Here is a 19287-nt window from a genome sequence, read left to right on the forward strand (position 1 = left end):
TGCCACTTTGCGTTGGTCTATCACATAAAATTCCACTAAAATACACTTATGTTTTTGGTTGTAACATGATAAAATGTGGAACATTTCAAGGGCTATGAATACAATTTCAAGGCACTGCAGTTACATAAAAAAAAAAAAAAAAAAAAGACAGTCCAACCAATAGGAAAAAAAAATAATCTCCATGTACACAATCCCATTCCAACAGATCCGGACAACAGCAAACCTCCAAACCCCACCTCCACCACAATGACGCATTATGCAATGATCCAGCAGGTGAAAACCTGTTAGAGTCTGCAGAAGACTTGAGACTGTAGCGAAGGTTCACCTTCCAGCAGGCCAACAACCCTAAAAAGATACAGCCATAGCTACAATGTGATGGTTTAGATCAAAGCATATCTATGTGTTGGATTTAGGTCTGGACTTTGACTGGACCATTCTAATTGAGAATCTGTGGCAAGACTTGAAAATTGATGGTCAGACGCTCTATAACCAATCTGACAGAGTTTGGCGAGTAAGAGCTATTTTGAAAATTAAAATGGGCAAACATTTCACTCTAGATGTGCAAAGCTGGGAGCTGAATACAAATGCACACCACACTTTTCAGATATTTGGAACAAATTTCAAGGGCTATGCATACTTTTTCAAGGCACTGTATATAGGCATAGAAAGTCACACTTTACAATACAGGAGTGGTAATAGCCAATAGCAGGGGTAACTAGCATGTGTAGACCAGTGGAACCTGATAACTTGAGGCAAAAGAAAAACTGAGATGAAGTAAGAAGGAACAGATGCAGCTCCCTGTTAGGGAGGGAGGGATGGCAATACCACATCGGAGACTATATTTCTTGTCAGCCCAGCTCCAGCACTTAGTGGGTGATGTAATTCTGGGGGGGAGCCCCAGTAATAGAATGGTGTTAATGGGAGCCCCCCATAGTTTATTAGTAGAGGTGTTGGAAGCAGACTCATTCATCCATAGGTGTCTGACGGTTGATTTAATGAGTAGAGGATGGCAGGCAACAAAGGCACTAATGGGATATAATGGGGTAACTTAATATACCCCTCTATGGTATAATAAAAACTTAGCTGAAATAACAGGTATATAATCTCTTCTGTATAGCTCTTTTCCCACCTATACCTCAGGGTAAAATTTGAGCCTTTTCTCTCGGTCTCTCTTTTTTTTGGTATTAACCAACGAGTAAGTTGACTGGCATAATTTGAGACTAGAAGGTGTGTAGTAGGGGGATTGATTCGGGAGGGTTAAGCGGGTAGAAAGGAAGGTATGAAAAAAAATAAATGTATTTTTCTAATTTGTACTACCTGTTGTATAACATCTTAATAATGTATGTTGTTAAAGCGGGAGTCCGCCGGGACTCCGCGTTTTTTTTTTTTTTTTTTAAAGCCAGCAGCTACAAATACTGCAGCTGCTGACTTTTAAAATCGTGACACTTACCTGTACAGCGCGCCCGCGATGTCGGCACCCGAAGCCGATCTCTAGATCATCTGTCGTGTGCTGCCGCCGCCATCTTGGGTATGGTAATCAGGAAATGGAGCCTTTCGGCTTCATTTCCCGGTTCCCTACTGCGAATGCGCGAATCGCGCTGCGCAATAAGGACGGTCCCCGCTGCCTCTGGGATCTGTGCGTTTCCCAGCAGGCAGCGGGGCACTTGCGGAAAGGGGCGGGCACATGCGGAAAGGGGCGTAATCTACGCCCCTTTCCGCAGAGAGCTATCCCGGAAGTGGGTGCAGAATACCTGTACTGTACAGGTATCTGCACCCCCCTCCCCCCTGAAAGGTGCCAATTGTGGCGCCGGAGGGGGGGGGGGGAGGGTTCCGATGAGCGGAGGTCCACTTTAGGGTGGACCTCCGCTTTAAGTTTGTCAATTTGAAATTTAATAAGTAAATAAAAAAAAAAAAAAAAAAAGAAGGCACAGAAGAAAAAAAGCCGAGGAGGGATGAGAAGGGGTGGGAGAGGCAGAGACAATCAGGGGAGCTCTGAGAAAAAGGCAGGGACCAACTCTCCAGCGGTCCAATGGATTTAAAGTTCCAAAACAGGGCTCAAAATTTCAAGTCTTGAGCTACTAGCCAGGCCTCAAGAGTTACTCTGCACCAGTTACCCCAGCCTGTCACACCCCTAAACACGCTCTCAAATTCTCATGAAATGACACTTAAAAGGTTTTATGCAGAATCAAGTTATAAAGCTTAACAACTACTTCATCCATGCCCACCAATGCAGGGTGCCTTGTGCCCACCAATGAGCAGGAAACACAGCGATAACTGCGTTCATTTCAATTTCTGTGCTCCCACCAATGTCATACAGCCCCACCCCCTGGCCGGGGACTTTTGACTGACAGATCAAGCATCACCAGGATTGGACAGGTGATCTGTCTATCAAAGTGCTGGGACCAGGAGGAGGGGCTGTATCTGACAGCGAGCGGTGGGGAACACGGCAATTGAAATGAAAACTCATCACTGTGTTCCATGCGCTGCGCTCTGATTACTGGGTGTCTCTCTCTCTCTTACCCTCCGCAATCACTGGGAGTAGGACTCCCATTCCACCCAGGCTGCCGGTGCTCGCCCTCCACTCCCAGGCAGCCATATAGCTCATCAGCCCTCAAAATCCACTTGCAAAATGCGAGCAGGTGTGTGGATTTTTTTAAGGCTGTTTTAAAAGACGGTGGTTAAGGTTCCCTGAAAGACAAGAGATCCAGGGATCCCAGACTAGGGTTGCCACATCATCCCTTTAATCCAGGACACACATTACACAGGTTCGGTGGCTGATTAAGGTGGTAATTAAACTTACTTGGTGCCTTACCTGCATTAAATCAGCCTCAGAACCTGTGTAATTAATATGTGTCCTGGATTAAAGGGATGATGTGGCAACCCTGTCTCAGACCCATTTCAATTTCCTCATAGTGCCATGTAATTTCACCATAAGCTTATTAACCAATACCCAGTGCATACGAGTTCAAACGTCAGTTATAGGGATTGTGTCAGACAACCATGCCTTTGCAATCCTTAAAGACATGTTGATTTCAAGTAATCTCTGCCAGTTTCAACAGTTTAAGCAGTGGCTCCAATTTCCCATCAATGTTTTTCAATAATAATTCTTCCACAAAAAGAAAAATTATTGCAGAACTCCAGCCAAAAATTATCCAATTTTTGTCTAGAGTTCAGCTTGAACAGCCTGTAGAGTGTCTGCTTAGGTCCCAGTACCAGGTAAGGGGTTTTAGAGGAGGAATGGCATAGATCAGGTTGTATGGATCCCACAGAGCCAACAGAGGATCTCTGCACCTAGAGACAAACTTCTCAATTTCATTGGTGAATCTGGAGGCCAGAAAGTCCACATCTGGCATACCTCACTGGTGACAGGTCCTGAAACACTTGTGTAGGGATTAGTGTCTTGGGTCCAGGCACTAATGGCTGAGGTAGCCTGCCAATTTTATATCTGGAAAGTAAATGTCGGACAAGGTTGCATGGAACATGACGTTCTGCCTAGGATAGAATGTTTTCGTCTGCTTTTGCCATTACAAAACTTCTGGTTTCTGCTGCATTATTAATGCGAGCCACTGCAGTTGTGTTGTCCATCTGGATTGGATGACCCAACAGCACAGAGACCCAGTTTTTCCCCAACCAAATAGCTCAAAGCAATAGAATGAGGATTGGGAAATGATTTTGTCCAGAGACTAATTTCCCTGTACTGACATAGGACCCTTTCCTAAGCCACCAGGCCAAAGATGACCTGGTCTTTGGCGACACGCAAAGCTGTTTATCTAGGGACTACACAGAGTAATTGTCCCATGCCAAAAGAATGTGGATTTGTAAGGGTCTGCACTGGAACTGAGCCAGTGGAACTGAGCCAGTGGAACTGCCTATAAAGGTGGTGATCATCAAGCCCAGAAATCAAATGTAGAAGCGCAGAGTGGAAGGGCTCCTGGACTGTAGAGTGAGTATGGCAGTAGTAAGTTCGATTTTTTTTTTGGAGTGGAAGAAACTCTAGTTTAAGCTGAACCTGGTATAAGTGCCAGATACTCAAAGCGATACATCATTTGCAGCACTGACTTGTAAAGGTTCAGGATCCAAACCTTTAAAATCCAGACTGTCTATATCATGTCAGTCTGAACCTGTGCCAACTGCACCCTCAATATGAGGTTATCAAGATATCCCTTATAAAAGGGGAATACTCTGGGAGAGTAGCAAGACTACACTCGAGCTAGTACTTCACGAATACTCAGTGAAGAAAATAGACCAGTGGTAGTGCTGAGGGTCCATAAAAAACAAGAAATAGCGTTGATGTGCTGGAAGGTTGGGCACATGCAGATACACATCCTTAATTTACACAAAGGCTATGAAGTCACCTCATCGAAGAGAAGCTTTGACAAACCTTGTGGACTCTATGTAAAATGTTTTAACCTGAAGACATTTGAGCTTTCAGATATATGAGGCACTTTCCTAGTTTAGGTTTGGGAACTTTGAAAAGGTTAATGTAAATACCCTTAAAGCGGTTAACCCCGCTAGGTCATTTCCACCTACAGGTAAGCCTAGAATAAGGCTCATCTGTAGGTAAAATGAATACCACCCAAACGTGAAAGTTTAGAAACTATTCACCCTGCATTAAGCTAGTGACATCCTTGGCGTATGCGCTCTGAAGGTCTGGCATACCTTGCTGGAACTTCAGAGCTTTGTGCTGGAACTAAGGGATTTCGCAAGCATGAGCGTGAATGGCATCGTTGCAGCTCTGTCCAAATCAAAGTCAGAGCTCGCCAACCCGGAATTAAGATTGGGGGAACATGTCCACCCTCTAAGCACTGAAAGTGTGCCACTGGAAGGCTTTGTTCCAAGGCAACTTTAGGCAATCGCTTTAAGCATTTCTGCTGTAGGAGCTAGGAACTGGCAACTTTTTGATCCAAAATATCTGCAACAGCAGCATGGGGGTCTGATAGTCCATGCAAAGATGCAGGTTTATGAAGCAGATGGGGGTTGGGAAAAAAAAAAAAAAACTCTAGCTCGTGGCCCCTGGAAATAAAGTCTTATGCAGGCATCCCGGCTACTTTTTTCTAGGTGTCCACTAAGGCCAACAGACATAACCCCAGAAATGGGGATGTCTTCATGTAGAAGAGGCCATGTCTGAAGGTAGGCAGGAGTCAGAGGCCCAGGGTTTGGGGTATTGGGAAACTTCCCAGTTAGAGGCCTAGGCTTCTCCAGCTAGGCCAAATCATTGCCAAAAAAAAAAAAAACACATCCTCTAAAGGGCATATGCAGCAGATCCCAAAAAGGCAGGAAGAGATTGTGGAGTGCATGCATGCGACACTCCAAGTAATTCAGCACTCCATTCCTCAGTTTTTTAGCCCTTTCCATGGAAACCAATAGAAAATAAACAACGACACCCAACAGCTCTAATATAGTGGCTTCCAATGCTTAGTCCACTGGAACTACTCCCTACTAGAATCTTCAGACACTGGGGAACACCACATGTGTGCAACAACTCTGGACCTGGCGAGCACTCAGCCTTTAACACAGTACACAATGGTCTGAAAACCATCACAAGAAGAGTCCAGTGCTCAAAGATCACATACCAGACAGGCCCTGATCCAGTCCAACAGGCTCCAAGTACGGCCTTAAAATCGGTTGCCGAGGACAAGCTGATGCAGCTGGTAAAGATGGATACTCACAAAAATACAACTAGTAAAAGTGTGTAAACCATAAGATGCCATAAAGTGCAGGATTCGGGTACTCCACCACCCCGCTATGCTGGCAAGCTTGCATGTTTCAAGGGCACACCACCCTCTTCCCTCAGAGAGGAGCTGACCAGCACATCCATAGTATGTGAAGGAAGGGAAAACACCATGCTCCCTTACAAGTGTAAGTGAAAAAAACCTAAAAAAATGTAGGTAATAAATGAATGAAAAAAAACAATCTGAGTGAACACAGCCAAGCTGCTAACACAAAGTTCAAAAGGTACAATATATCAAGAAGTACAGCGCTAAAATGCACATATATGAAAATTAGTGTATGTGAAAACAAAGCCAAAAATTATATAAAAACAAAACAAAAACAAAACAAATTATTAACAGTGACTAGAGTCCCAATACTGATGGTTATATAAATGTCCACTGATATCAATTAGACTCTTGGGATTTAGGTTTTCGAACAGCCCAGAACACAGCAGATCTTGCAACTGACTACTGGATTATCACTGGAAGTGGTGGGTACTCGTACCGGAGAGGTTGGAGACACATCTACCATATAGTAATGCGTCAAAGGCTCAGAGGGGCTCTGATGGCCCGAACAGAAGGATTTCCAACCAGATGATGCATCGCCTCAGGGTTAATCGACCCAATCCTCGAGCTAACACAATCCCCAATTCAAAAAAGTGGATCAGCTATCCGGGGCTCAGACGTTTATAGAGCTTGATCTGGAATGGCTCCACAGAGGCTCACCATAAAGGGGGAAAGCACAAAAAGGCGCTTCTCATAGTGAAATTCAACCAGTGAAGGTTTATTGTAAAAAAAATTGTTTAAATATAAAAAGCTCAAAATACATAAAAAAAATCAAGTGATACATAAATAAGAAAAGCAATGTGGGGAGCAGAAATATGCTTTACCTACACGTTTTGACCACAAAGTTGTCTACTGGGGCATAACCTGACCCGCCCACATTACCATTATATACTAAACAATTAAATGGTAATTAGGGCATGTGGGAGGCGACCGCCTACATAATTAACCCGGAAGTGTACTCACATCAGGCGTCATGATGCGAGTATACTTCCAGGTTAACTATGTAGGCGGTTGCCTCCCACATGCTCTAATTACCATTTAATTGTATATGTGTATATATATATATATATATATATATATATATATATATATATATATATATATATATATATATATAAAAATGGCAATGTGGGGGGGGGGGGGTCAGGTTATGCCCCAGTAGACAACTTTGCGGTCGAAGCGCGTAGGAAAAGCATACTTCTGCTCCCCACATTGCTTTTCTTTCTTATTTATGCATCACTTGATTTTTATGTATTTTGCGCTTTTTATATTTAAACATTTTTTTTACGATAACCCTTCACTGTTTTTATTTCACTATGAGAAGCGCCTTTTTGTTCTTTTCCCCCTTTATGGTGAGCCTCTGTGGAGGCATTCCAGATCAAGCTCTATAAACATCTGAGCCCCGGATAGGCGATCCACTTTTTAGAATTGGAGATTGTGGAAGACCGAGGATTGGGACGATTAACCCTGAGGAGACACATCATGTGGTTGGAAATCCTTCTGTTCGGGCCATCAGAGCCCCTCTGAGCCTTTATGACACATTACTATATGGTAGATGTGTTCAATCTATCCGGTAAGAGTACCCACCTCTTCCAGTGATAATCCAGTAGTCGGTTGCAAGATCTGCTGTGTTCTAGGCTGTTCGAAAACTTAAATACCAAGAGTCTAATTGATATCAGTGGACATTTATATAACCATCAGTATTGGGACTCTAGTCACTGTTTATATATTTGAATAGATTTTTTTTATTTTCTATACATTTTAGGTGTTTTCACATACACCAATTCTCATATATAGGTGCATTTTAGCACTGCACTTTTTGACCAGCACATCCATGTTTAGGTGCATAAATATACACATGCGTGCATGAATGCATGGCCCCACCAGAGAATAGGTGCCAAAAAAATCTAAATTATTGTAAAAATATAATTGAACCATATCCTGTATGTGTATAGTAAAAGCATACAAGGTCTGGAAATGGCCACTCGAACACAACCAACGGTCCCCGGAGTGCAGATATCAACCCGCAAACCGGAAGTGCGAATACCCTCCAATTTCGCGTGAAAAATCACAGCTCCGTCCGCTGCCCATGCAAGATTGCAGCAAAGCAGAGCTGAAAAGATATACAAATACAATTGTGAAATAAAATAAAACAATGCATATACAGTGGGGCAAAAAAGTGTTTAGTCAGCCACCAATTGTGCAAGTTCTCCCACTTAAAAAGACGAGAGGTCTGTAATTGTCATCATAGGTATACCTCAACAATGAGAGGCAAAATGTGGAAACAAATCCAGACAATCACATGGTCTGATTTTCGAAAGAATTTGCAAATTATGGTGGAAAAATAAGTATTTAGTCACCTACAAACAAGCAAGATTTCTGGCGCTCACAGACCTGTATCTTCTTCTTTAAGAGGCTCCTCTGTCCTCCACTCATTACCTGTATTAAAAGGCACCTGTTTGAACTTGTTATCAGTATAAAAGACATCTGTCCACAACCTCAAACAGTCACACTCCAAACTCCACTATGGTGAAGACCAAAGAGCTGTCGAGGGACACCAGAAACAAAATTGTAGACCTACACCAGGCTGGGAAGTGGGAGAACTTGCACAACTGGTGTTGTGTGGGGGGGGGGGGGGACCAAAAATCATACAATGATCACAATCATGCTAATGACTACTGTGTAAAAAAGTAAAATCAATCAATGCATAAAAATACACTTTTGTGAAACAAATGTATAGGAGGAGTAAGAACATTCATATAGCAAAATAATCAGTAATATAAAGAGAATTAAAATATATCAGACTATAGCGGATGACATTTTGGACAAAATGTCATACGCATGTAAATTTAGTTTTTGCCTCAGAACAGTAGGGGATCTGAGGGTTAATTGAGTAGGTAAGCCTTAACACCAGTCTGGCCAGGCTGTGTTTGGAAGTTCTGCCCGGTCATGTGAACGGTGAGGTGCACATGACATGCCAGAACCAGGTCTGGTTGGATGTTTAAGCATCAGCCTTCTCGGAACCAATCAGTGGGAGTGCCGGGGCCTGCTGAGGAGTCTGGGAAGGGGTACTTAAGAGGTGTGGGTCACGTGTTTGGGAGAGAGAAGTTTGCGAGACCCGTGTGGTCTTTTCTAGGACCGGGGTTGCTTTGTGAGGGGTCCCGGTCACAGGGTGTTTGACACCCTGCAGCATGTTCCTGTGGAAGACCCCTGATAGACCCATCTGGTCTGGGGTAGGGATCCGTCTGTTCCAGAGTCTCGGACCCGGCTGGTCCGAGGCGCAGTAACTGAGGGAGGACTCAAGGTGTCCAGGTGTGCTCTCGGCTTGGAGAGGCACCACAGCTTGTGGAAGTGAGTCTTCAGAGGAGGGCCAGCAAGTGGCATCCTGGGAAGTGCCTGGTTACTGAGTTGGGAAGGACACTGACGAATTCACGCTTTCCCAGTACCATTGAGACAGGAAACGTTCCAGGTACTGAGTAAAAGGTTCCCGTTCACCTTTGGTTACAACTTGTCCACGTTCACAGGACTGTTTCAAGTTTTGGAGTTAATGTGCTGACTGCCATGATCTCTGGCTAGAGATATGTTCAGCCTTGAAGTATCCAGATATGAGTGGCTACTCTGCAGGTGGAATTAAAGACTTTGCTAGACCTGCAGTTCAAGGTGCCCGAGTTCTTCACCCGTGCCCTCTTTTCCCAAAGAAACTGTGTTTGGAAGTTAATATTGCAAAATAAAACCTTTGAAAGAGGACTTCATCTGTGTCAGCGTTCAAGTGCTTGGGTATCAACCCTGGGAACCCCTAGACGTGGAAGAGCAGGCCAAGAGAAGGTAACTGGTAAGCCCAATAAGTCAAGGCCGCACAGCAAAGGTTGTGGCCGCTAATTATATATATATATATTTTTTTTTTTTTTATTTGTGGATAAATTACTCCATGCAAGTGCCTCAATGGGCACACACATGCTTACATTGTTGCCAGGCATGAGTGTAAAATAGTCTTCATATAGCCATATACACATTGGCAACAGAAAGCCATGGCCGAAGGCAAAAAAGAAGCAAAAGGGCCCTGGTCCAGTTCAGCAGGGCCCAAGTATGGCCTTCAAATATATTGCTGAGACTGGCGGATACCGACAGCTGCATAACAGACAAGCTAAAGCAGTGTATATAGAAGTCTTGATTGAAGGAAATATTCTTTAGAATAAAGCAAAAGGGAAAAAAAAAAAAACACCATCCAGCCTCCTAGGGCACATTAGCAAATAATGGAGACATGGTGTGGGAGGTTATCTCAAGCTGGTCACTGCTGTTTTTTTGCCAGTGTCCAAATGCTTCAGTAAAACCCAATTATCTGTAAATCCTGTGTCCCTCTATGAATGAGGAAAAAAAAATGTTTTTTAATCCCTAGTTTTGGATATAGTGGGGAAGAGGTAAAGCAGTGTTAAATTTACAGTATTATGGCCACTCATAGTAATAATGGTTAATGGTACAAATAAAACGGGTAAATGTCACCAACAGGGGCACAGACAGCAATAAAAATGGATATTATAATCCCACTTCACTCCATCCATAATTTTGACCCAACTGTAAATTCCTTGGATACTGGCAAAAACTTTTGCTAGGGCCGCCCTAGCAACATACCTATATAACTCCGCCCACTGTACTGTATTCTAAGATAAGGATTTTACAGGTTAAAATTCCTATTATCCTAGATTGTACAGTGCAGGAAAGTGTATTCGTGCTCACAGAAGATGGAACACACCTAAGCAATAATCCAAGGGGTGGGCAACAACATAGCAATAAAACTACCAACAGGCCCATGAGTGACATGTTTGAAGAACCCAAATTACTCAGATAAAAGTACCTGGAGGCTAAATCTTGCATCAGCTGAGGCCCAACATCCAGCTTGAATAGCTTAGAAAGTGTGAACAGAGGACCAGGTGGCAACCTTGTAAAACAGCTTTAAGAGGAAAGACCCAAGATATAACAGTGCTGGGGGGAATGGGCGCTAATGGGAAAGAAATTGACCCTTTCCTTAATGTCAAATGCCTTGGAAATTAGTTGCCTTATCCATCTAGCAATGGTGGAGTAAAAAGCGGGGTATTCTCTACGAGGGCCCCCCCCAGGGGAGAATGGGGGAATGAGCTAGTCCTTACTGTCAGAATAAAGTAGCACAGAAAGGAGATCCCTAGATCCACATCACTTGAGTGGATGCAGGAATCAGCTGATTGCCAAAAAAAAAAAAAAAACACAGGTTAAGGCAATTTTCTTGCCATGTTTTGGTGCAGGACAGGGGTAAGAAAGGACTGTCCTCATTAGGGAGGGAAGTGGAGTCCACCTTAGGTATGTCAGATGTGTGGCTGAAGTGCACTTTTGAGCCCATTCTTTGGTGGATCCTGAATTCAGACTTACATCCCACTCATTTGAACACAGGTGCAATATGAAGGAGGCATTTTCTCTTTTATGATGTTTCTTTTAGCTGTTTGTTCTCTGTTGTGGTTCCCTTTGGGAGATTAGAGTGGTATTATCTCAGCAAGTCAAAATCGAGGATGGAGCTAATGTATGAAAATTCTCATAGGACAAAAGTTTTTTTTTATTTTAGTGTTTCTGATTACGCACAGTCTTTCGCATCTTTTTTTTTTTCATATGAAACTCTACAAAAAACAAAAATTTGTTCTTTTCATGTAAAATAAAAAATTGTCCCTTCAGAATGTTGGATTTCAAAAGTTGTGTACACACTATATGAAAATCAAAAGATCATGCCTCATACAGAATTTCTTACAGTGTGTACCCTACCTTACTTTACTCAGAATGATGTTTAATGGACATAAACACTAAAGACGTGCACAACGAAAAACTGTTTAATTTCTGATTATTTTCTTAAATTACTCATTTTTTTTTCATCATATGTTATAATTTGTAAAACACAGAACGGATGGATTAATCTCCCACTGCCCTGGCGTCTGTAAAAATACCCAAACTGTGACAGCATCTGACCAACTGCAGCTACTTTTATGCTTGACACTTTTCCACCTGGCTCCATCAATTTTTCAATTCAGAGATCAGGCAGGAGGCAATTGACAGAGCTGCAGAGCATATTTTGTGCAGTGTATGACCAGCTTAACTAAAACTGGTCGTGCGTTTCCCATCAGAAGAATTTACTAAAGTAGGGGGGGGAAAAACCTTACAGGCCATAATAAGTCTGATTGTGGCTCTAACCATCTTCTACTCTATACAAAGTAAAAGGTTTGGGCTGGGATTGGGCTTTAACACAGGCAAACCTACCTCTCTTCGCGCATTTCTTTGAAAGTCTTATAAGTCCTTTCAGGAGGTTCATTTATAATCTTTTCAATTTCTTCTCTTTCATCCTTCTTCTTCTGAAGATCTGATGTGAAGCTTTTTCTGCGATTTTTCCATTTTGCCAGGTCCTTAGCAAGTAACATTAAAGAACAAACAATGTATTTGTCAAACTTCAGAAAATTCATAACCTTTGCGCAAACCCATAATGTTCAACTGTGGTAGTACAAAAAAAAAAAAAAAAAAAAAAAAAAAAAAGGTATACTTAAGAATAAGGATGAGCGCCGACGTATTTGCATACTCTATGTGCATAGCATGCCAGGAAGTCGGCTGTTCTAATCACAGGCAGTGAGTCATTGCACCAATGCGCGGCTGCAGAGATCAGGCAATGTTTCACTGCCTGTGATTAGCGCTGCGCCGACTTCCTGGCAGGCTCTGCACGTGGAGTAAGCAAACATGTGGGAGCTCATATCTATTCAAGAAGGGAGTTGAGACCCACATGAAGCTTGTAATATAGGTCAGCATATGTTTGCCTGTCTGCCTTGTGACAAAGGAGAATTTCGAAACTATTTTCAACCTGGCAGTCAAAATTTCTTAATTATTGTGTTATTCCAAGGTCATCTGTTGTGGTCCTTTGTATACATAAAGTGGACCTTGCATGAAAAAGCTCACTTGGCCTCACCGCTGCCACCTGAAAAGCAGAGTTTGCCATACCCTACAATGCTCTTAAATACAGTGCAGGTGCCCATTCCTGTGAGGCTTAGAATATTTCACTGGCCATTCACAGAGTAGTCTGTCCTTAGCCCCCTATTACACCACAACCCACCTTTACAGTGTCCACAGTCCATCCTCCTTCACAAGCAGTCCCAGAGTGTCCTCCATTCCCTTTTACATCACAGGCCCCCTTTACATTACAGTGCCCCCATCACAGTTGAGTCCCTCTTCATTAATGTATCGGGGGCTGCACTGTGAAGGGACACTAATGATTGCAGCATCCCTTGGCAGTGCAGCCCCCGTCACAGTGCCTCTTGCAATCACAGGCCCCGTCACAGTGCCCGTTGCAATCACAGGCCCCCTGTCACAGTGCCCCATGCAATCATGCTTTCCTTCCTCCTTTCCTCTCTCACTGTCCAATTCCAGTGTTTGCCTCTCCTGCACGGTCCTAATTGTGGCAAAGGCAGTAAAGGCAGTTTTCAGACATGTCTTCTCCCAGGTCTCCTTCCCCACCGCTCTGGATGGAGGGTGGGAGCTGCCAAAACTTAATAAGTGGGTGATTTCTGCAAACATGAGCTCAGCGACACAGTTGCACAGCAGGTGGTGAGCGCCATCCATGGTCTGATATAGTTCTGTCAGGACTGGGGGGTTGGGGACCCCTGCTGTAAAGTATATCTAAAGTGAAAGTTTTGGCAGTAAAACCCATACGTTTTGGGTGGGGGGGTACAAATAAGGAGAATTTATTTTCCACTTTGTCGGCATAAGGAAATCTCTAAAAATGAACGTATCCTCAAGAAAATGTTCCACTTGAAAAGAATTCCCCTATAATGCAATTCTGGTGACAATGCCAATTTTTTGATTTTTTCCTCAACATAACATAAGCCACCAGAACAGATAAAATCAATCCCACAGACAGTAATAAAGACTAGGCAGAGGTTACAACCCTTCCCTACTGTATAAAAAAAAATATTTTTTAGCTTTATTTACACTTTAGCCAGTGTACTTACATCTTGCCACTTCTGATCCTGCTCTAGTAACTCGCCCTTTATTTTTTGCATTTCTTCAAAGCGAATTTTTCTCATATTTTGAAGTTCTTCTGCATTGCAGTTTTCAAGTGATTTACTCCTGTTAGTGTATACATATATACATTCAAATTTAAAATCAGGATTCAGAATTATAAAATAAAAATTATGTCATAACTGACTATACAAATTAACTTCCAAAAACATTTAGCATAATAAATTTTATAAAATGCATTAAAAATTCCAGTGTTTACAGTCATGCATCAGGAAATGAATGCAAAAGCAAACTTAAGCACTACACACATACTGTTAATTAAAGCGAAGCTGTATTCAACCCAATTTTAGCAATACATTTCCAAAAGATCGAAAGCATATGCTATTGCAAACCCCTACATAATTATGTGTTTAATAGATATAGATTATGTGTGTTTAGAGGATATCAATCGTTGATTCATCTGATATATAAAGGCCTCATGCATGCTGAACATTTTTTCAGTCACTCCTGGCAGTTTTTTTTATTTTCTGCCTCTAAACACCTCTGCATGTTGGCCTATGTGGCCATCCACAAAATCTTCTATAAATAAAAAAACAAAAAAAAAACCCACTACCGGTGTTTTCAGGAACAGCAGCGTTTTGGCAGAAAAAAAAAAACACAAAGCTTCTAAACGTGTCAACGCGTTTAGCGCCTGAGAGTGAATTTCAGTGGCCAGAATTATTCTGGCCACAGAAATGAGTGACACACCTAAGTATTACACACTTTGGCAAGCATCAATCATTTTTTTCTCCCAAAAAGCCCCTGCCAGGAAGAAAGTAATCTAGGAGAAATAGAAAAACGTCCAGCGTGCATGAGGCCTTAAATGGAAATCAAGCTAAAAAGTTTACTTTTTGGAAATTGCAAAATGGAAAAACTCTGATTTTTATTGCATATCCCACCCCTTCATTTTACAGTAATATAAAAAAGGAAAAAAAATACACAATTAAGCTGTCAAGAATTTAACTTTGTAAGCAGGCGATGCTCATTTAAGTCGTGTTTACTGCTGGACAGAATCATTATACAACTAGAGGGTACTGGGCAGCTACGACTATTTAGAGAATGTCAACTGGTCACATGCACAATGATAACCAAAAAGGAATGTCAAATATTTAAAGATTGCATTCATAAAGCTTTTATGCTCGTCTAAAGTGCAGTCTAAGTGGATCAGCCTGAACTGTAGATAAAAACTCAAGGGTTTTTAGGACAATTACCATTACTAGTAACAAACCATTTACCTGCTTCAACAGTAGGTTTATTTTGGGTTCTCTGGACACAGTTGTGTCAGTTTGAGGCTTGACTACATTAGTGACCACACTAGGCTTAACATCTTGATCCATTTAGTAGTGATAAATATACATATTGCATTGAACAAATACAAAGGCAGCTTGGAATTTGTTGGACTGAGCTGCACAATAATTTGGATTCTTTAAAGTGAACGTTATAGCTTTCTGCTTGTATCATCTAATCCCTCAGTATACATAAAACAGCTGGTTTGCAGCCAGCATGCTGTATAAAACAGCCTTTTGTGAGAAACAGCAGAAGTTTCAAATGGAGGTAACCTGAAGACCCTGGCCATTTTATAAAACTACACCACACAGTCAACTATCAATTGCTGTCAGAACAAATACCAATTAATGATGTGTTTCAGCTAGAAGAAATCAATGTTAAGCACTGCTCTTGGATTAACATTTGAGGGTTCTTCATTCAGCATCTTCTTTTGCAAGTGGTGTTACAGTTTGTTTCAAAGTAAACGTATTAGAGAATAACAAAAACAGGATAGAAAAATGAATTGCCTATTAACGATCACGAAAAAAAAGTTTATTAGAAAAATTACTGAACTAAACTGTTGGATATCATTGCTTAAAAGTTGGGTATAATGATCTGTGACCCAGAAAAAGGAAGATGTGTTTGTAATTCGTATGGAAGCCAAGGTACTACAAATCTTAAAAAAAAAAAAAAAAAAAAAAAAAAAAAACTTTAGCGAGTTTATTTAGGGTTCTCTGTAGTGCTCCATCTTTCAGAATATTTCAGACTTTAAATTGGGTAATCTGTTGAAGCAATCCAAGGACAAGGATTACATTTTTTCACATTCTCATTTTAGTAACCACTGCAATATTTCCTAATAAAAGCCAAAACAGCCACACACACCTTGCTAGGAAATATATTTCTTAGGGGGCAGATATTCTATTAATATTTGAAAGCTTTGCATGTAAAAAACAGCATGCATATTTGTACTGCACCACTGCCAGGTCATAAATGGATGTCACAAGTTAGTGAATATTAAAGCAACACCATTACTGCACACAAAAAGAATGATATGTCCTTTTCCAGTAAAATGTAAAAAAAAATAAAAATAAAAAAAAACGTACCCACTGTCAATAGAAAGTTTTTCCCGCAGTCTGAGAAACCAGAGAGAAAAATCATATATGTTTGCATTATCAAAAACATTTATTTTTACAAGCATAATATCAAAAGGCAGATCACACAACATATTAGTAACATGTAGACAGAAGACAATTATTTTTTTTCATGGTCAACAGACAGATGTATTTATTTTTTTCATTCTGGTGATAGCTTTACAAATTGTGGATTCACACTGTTCCATATGGATTGCAGTATGATTGGTAATGCACATGCATAGGTGTGAAAAGAATTTACATTTTCCTCTTCACTCGACTTCAGCACAAGGATATGAACCATTGGCATGGGAAGGATTGTGATTTCTACCTTTAATGTATCTTAATACACCAAAATGCATGCATTTTTCTGCATGCAAAAAGGGAAAATGAGACTAGCTCCCAACATTTAAAAAAAAATAACCAAAATTAAGTTTAAGTCTTAAATTTACAGATAAACACAACTGTAGAATGATAGTTACAGGCGTAAAAAATCACACTCCGGTAAAAAAGCATTAACTGAATGCTTTTTTTCCCTGAAAATTAGGTCGATAGACACATCCATAAGACACCAAATACTAACCTAACATATACCACACCAATACACAGAACTGACTTTGCTTTCATGCACATAACACACGGTCTGACCTTTCCACCAACTGGCGCTTCTTGTGTCTTATTTTGCTAGCCTCTCTAATTGAGTCCCACTTTTTTAGGTCTTCCTCACTGCAAGGACCAGAGGTAAAATGTTTTGGTCTTGTTGCTAGGGATGACTGACACAACTGAACTTTCCTAGTCAACATGTCATCTTTCTTGAGTTTTTCAGAAGGATTAAGTACTCTTCCCTGGTTATCTTCCTTTTCAGATCCTGTGGGTTTCTTTACCAAACAGAGAAACTTTGACTGTATTTCTTCAGGAAGGGTCAAAGGATCTGGAAATGGGACTGCATTGTAAATTTCTGGTGCACCTGAGAGATGAACTTCTTTATGTTCAGACTGAGCTCTACGCACAATCATGTCATCTTTTACCAAATCAGGAAGATCTTCTGTTTCTTTATTATTCTGTAGCACAATGTCTTTTTCAATTTCCAGTACTTGATTTAAAGGGGTTCCAAGATTGATTACTTGATTGAGGTGAAATGTTCCAGTTTTACGTGCAAACAAATCATCATTTTCTAGATCTGGTATTGTATATATGCCATGTTCTGATTGAGTATTTGTTGATATTGGAAGAGAGTGTATTAGTCTAGGACCAGATGTCGGATCAATTTTTGCTTTATTTTCATAAGACATTAAATCAGAGGTTATTTTCTGAAGAGCCTGAAGTATTAAAAATTGACTGGAACGTCCAAAAAAGTGGGGGGGGGGGGGAAAGCTATATCAGTAGATATAAAAATTATACTCTACAATTTTTGTTCTTTAAAATGTTCTAAACAAGATGGAACTAAACATAACACAATTATGGTTATGGTTTAAACGGTTCTAGGAAGTTAACACACATTTCTAACATGCAAATCATGCTATCATCACCACCTTGGCTTTTCAGATGGATCCACTGTTTTCTTGCTTTCTTTACTATTACCGATGTCTGATGGAATGTGATATTCCTTATCTTGCAGCACATCAGTTCTGCGCTTTAAAACTGATGCAATACCAGATGTCCATTCACTGTCCTCCATGGCTCGCTTACTGTAGTCATTGCAATAAAATGTTGAATGAGAATCTGGTTTGTAGGTTTTAGGATTTTCACAGCAATTACTACACACTTATCAAAACATGAGCAGGAAAAAAAAAAAAAATAAATAAAAAGATATCTGCTACAATGGTGCCTGATAAAAGGCAGGCAATACTACAACCCTTATTGTAACAAAACACATTTCCACCTCTAAAGAGTGTTGAGCAGATAGATGGTGGACAATCACTTTGACTTTTGACTCACTCGGCTCCATCAGTAGAATCTTTGCAAAATAATTCCTAGGTTTGCACACAAAAACTGTACTGCACTGTCCATGAAGTAGAACTCTATAGCATGAGGGTAGAGCCTAGACCACAGGTGGGGAAAACCTTCCCTCAAACACAAATGGCTATGGAATAGCATGCTGCAATACTATGGCTTGTTGCAGATACACTGCCATGAACAAATAAGGAGTAGGTGTTGTTGCTTTTGTTTTCTTTATGTAGATGTTATAGACTAACACATCCAGGTAGCAACAAATAAATCTTGATTGTCATGTTTTAAATCGCTAGTTCTCATGCATCTATGCTGCTCCTAACCACAATCCCTAAAGTACATAAACAGCCAAAAAAAGGAAGACAAACCTGAATCCCTGAAATTCATTGTACCAATGACGGGAAGGTGTTCTAGGCCGCATTATTTTCTGAGCCTGGCCCTCCATTTGTTCAGACTTGTGCAGAAATGCCCTGTCCTTCAATTGATTTGGAGGTAGACTGACTTTTCTAGCATAGAGGTCATCCTTGATAATATTTGGAAGTTCTCTTGAAAATTCTTCATCTTCATCTGAAGATAATCTAACATAACCTATATGGGTTTTTTGGCCATCCTGGCTCTTCGGAACCAATTCTTGGTCTTGGCTAATGTACAAAAAGGGCCAATCAGTTACTCCTGATGTCAAGCATATTTTCTTCTCTCAGCATGCTTTTAACAAATACAACACAGCAAACTTTTAGTTTGTCTTACCAGATAACCACTTAAAAATCCATAACAAGAAGTCTTATAGTTGTCACACAATCAGTATTAGCTGAAAATTCACACACAGGGAAGGCAATATACATAGTCCAATGGCTAACTTCATAACTCTGACCTGAAAGGTTTCACAGAGTCTATTTTGACTGGAGCGTGGAGAGCTGGCTGGGCATTTATGCGGAACTTTCTTTGCGCTAAATCATCAAGTACCAAATCGGGTAACTTCCCATCATCGTCAGAATCTGAACTGCTTTAAAAATGTTTTGCAGATTAATTTTCTTGGTCTCAATAACTTGTCTTTGCAAAGTCCCCTAACGTTCTGGACTTGTAAAGCAGATGTCATGTAAATATTTGAA

General features: G+C 40.9%; 1 protein-coding gene across 12 annotated transcripts in view; it reads right to left on the reverse strand.

The window, feature by feature from the left end:
• LMO7 (LIM domain 7) overlaps nucleotides 1-19287 on the reverse strand; it is a 231275-nt gene that overhangs the window by 45683 nt on the left and 166305 nt on the right. For 7 of the 12 annotated variants that reach the window (XM_077483110.1, XM_077483108.1, XM_077483104.1 and 4 more), the window contains exons 10-16: nucleotides 19050-19181; nucleotides 18547-18819; nucleotides 17761-17916; nucleotides 16877-17566; nucleotides 16202-16231; nucleotides 13784-13901; nucleotides 12051-12193 (exon numbers count right to left, since the gene is read on the reverse strand). In XM_077483110.1, the coding sequence (XP_077339236.1) occupies nucleotides 12051-12193; nucleotides 13784-13901; nucleotides 16202-16231; nucleotides 16877-17566; nucleotides 17761-17916; nucleotides 18547-18819; nucleotides 19050-19181 (1542 nt within the window). The remainder of the gene's footprint in view (nucleotides 1-12050; nucleotides 12194-13783; nucleotides 13902-16201; nucleotides 16232-16876; nucleotides 17567-17760; nucleotides 17917-18546; nucleotides 18820-19049; nucleotides 19182-19287) is intronic. The other 5 variants (XM_077483102.1, XM_077483109.1, XM_077483111.1 and 2 more) reach the window with 5 other exon arrangements.

This window comes from Lithobates pipiens, unplaced genomic scaffold (genome assembly GCF_037356315.1).
Source record: "Lithobates pipiens isolate NorthernLeopardFrog02 unplaced genomic scaffold, aLitPip1_a1.2 Scaffold_16, whole genome shotgun sequence".
Classification (NCBI taxonomy): Eukaryota; Metazoa; Chordata; class Amphibia; order Anura; family Ranidae; genus Lithobates; species Lithobates pipiens.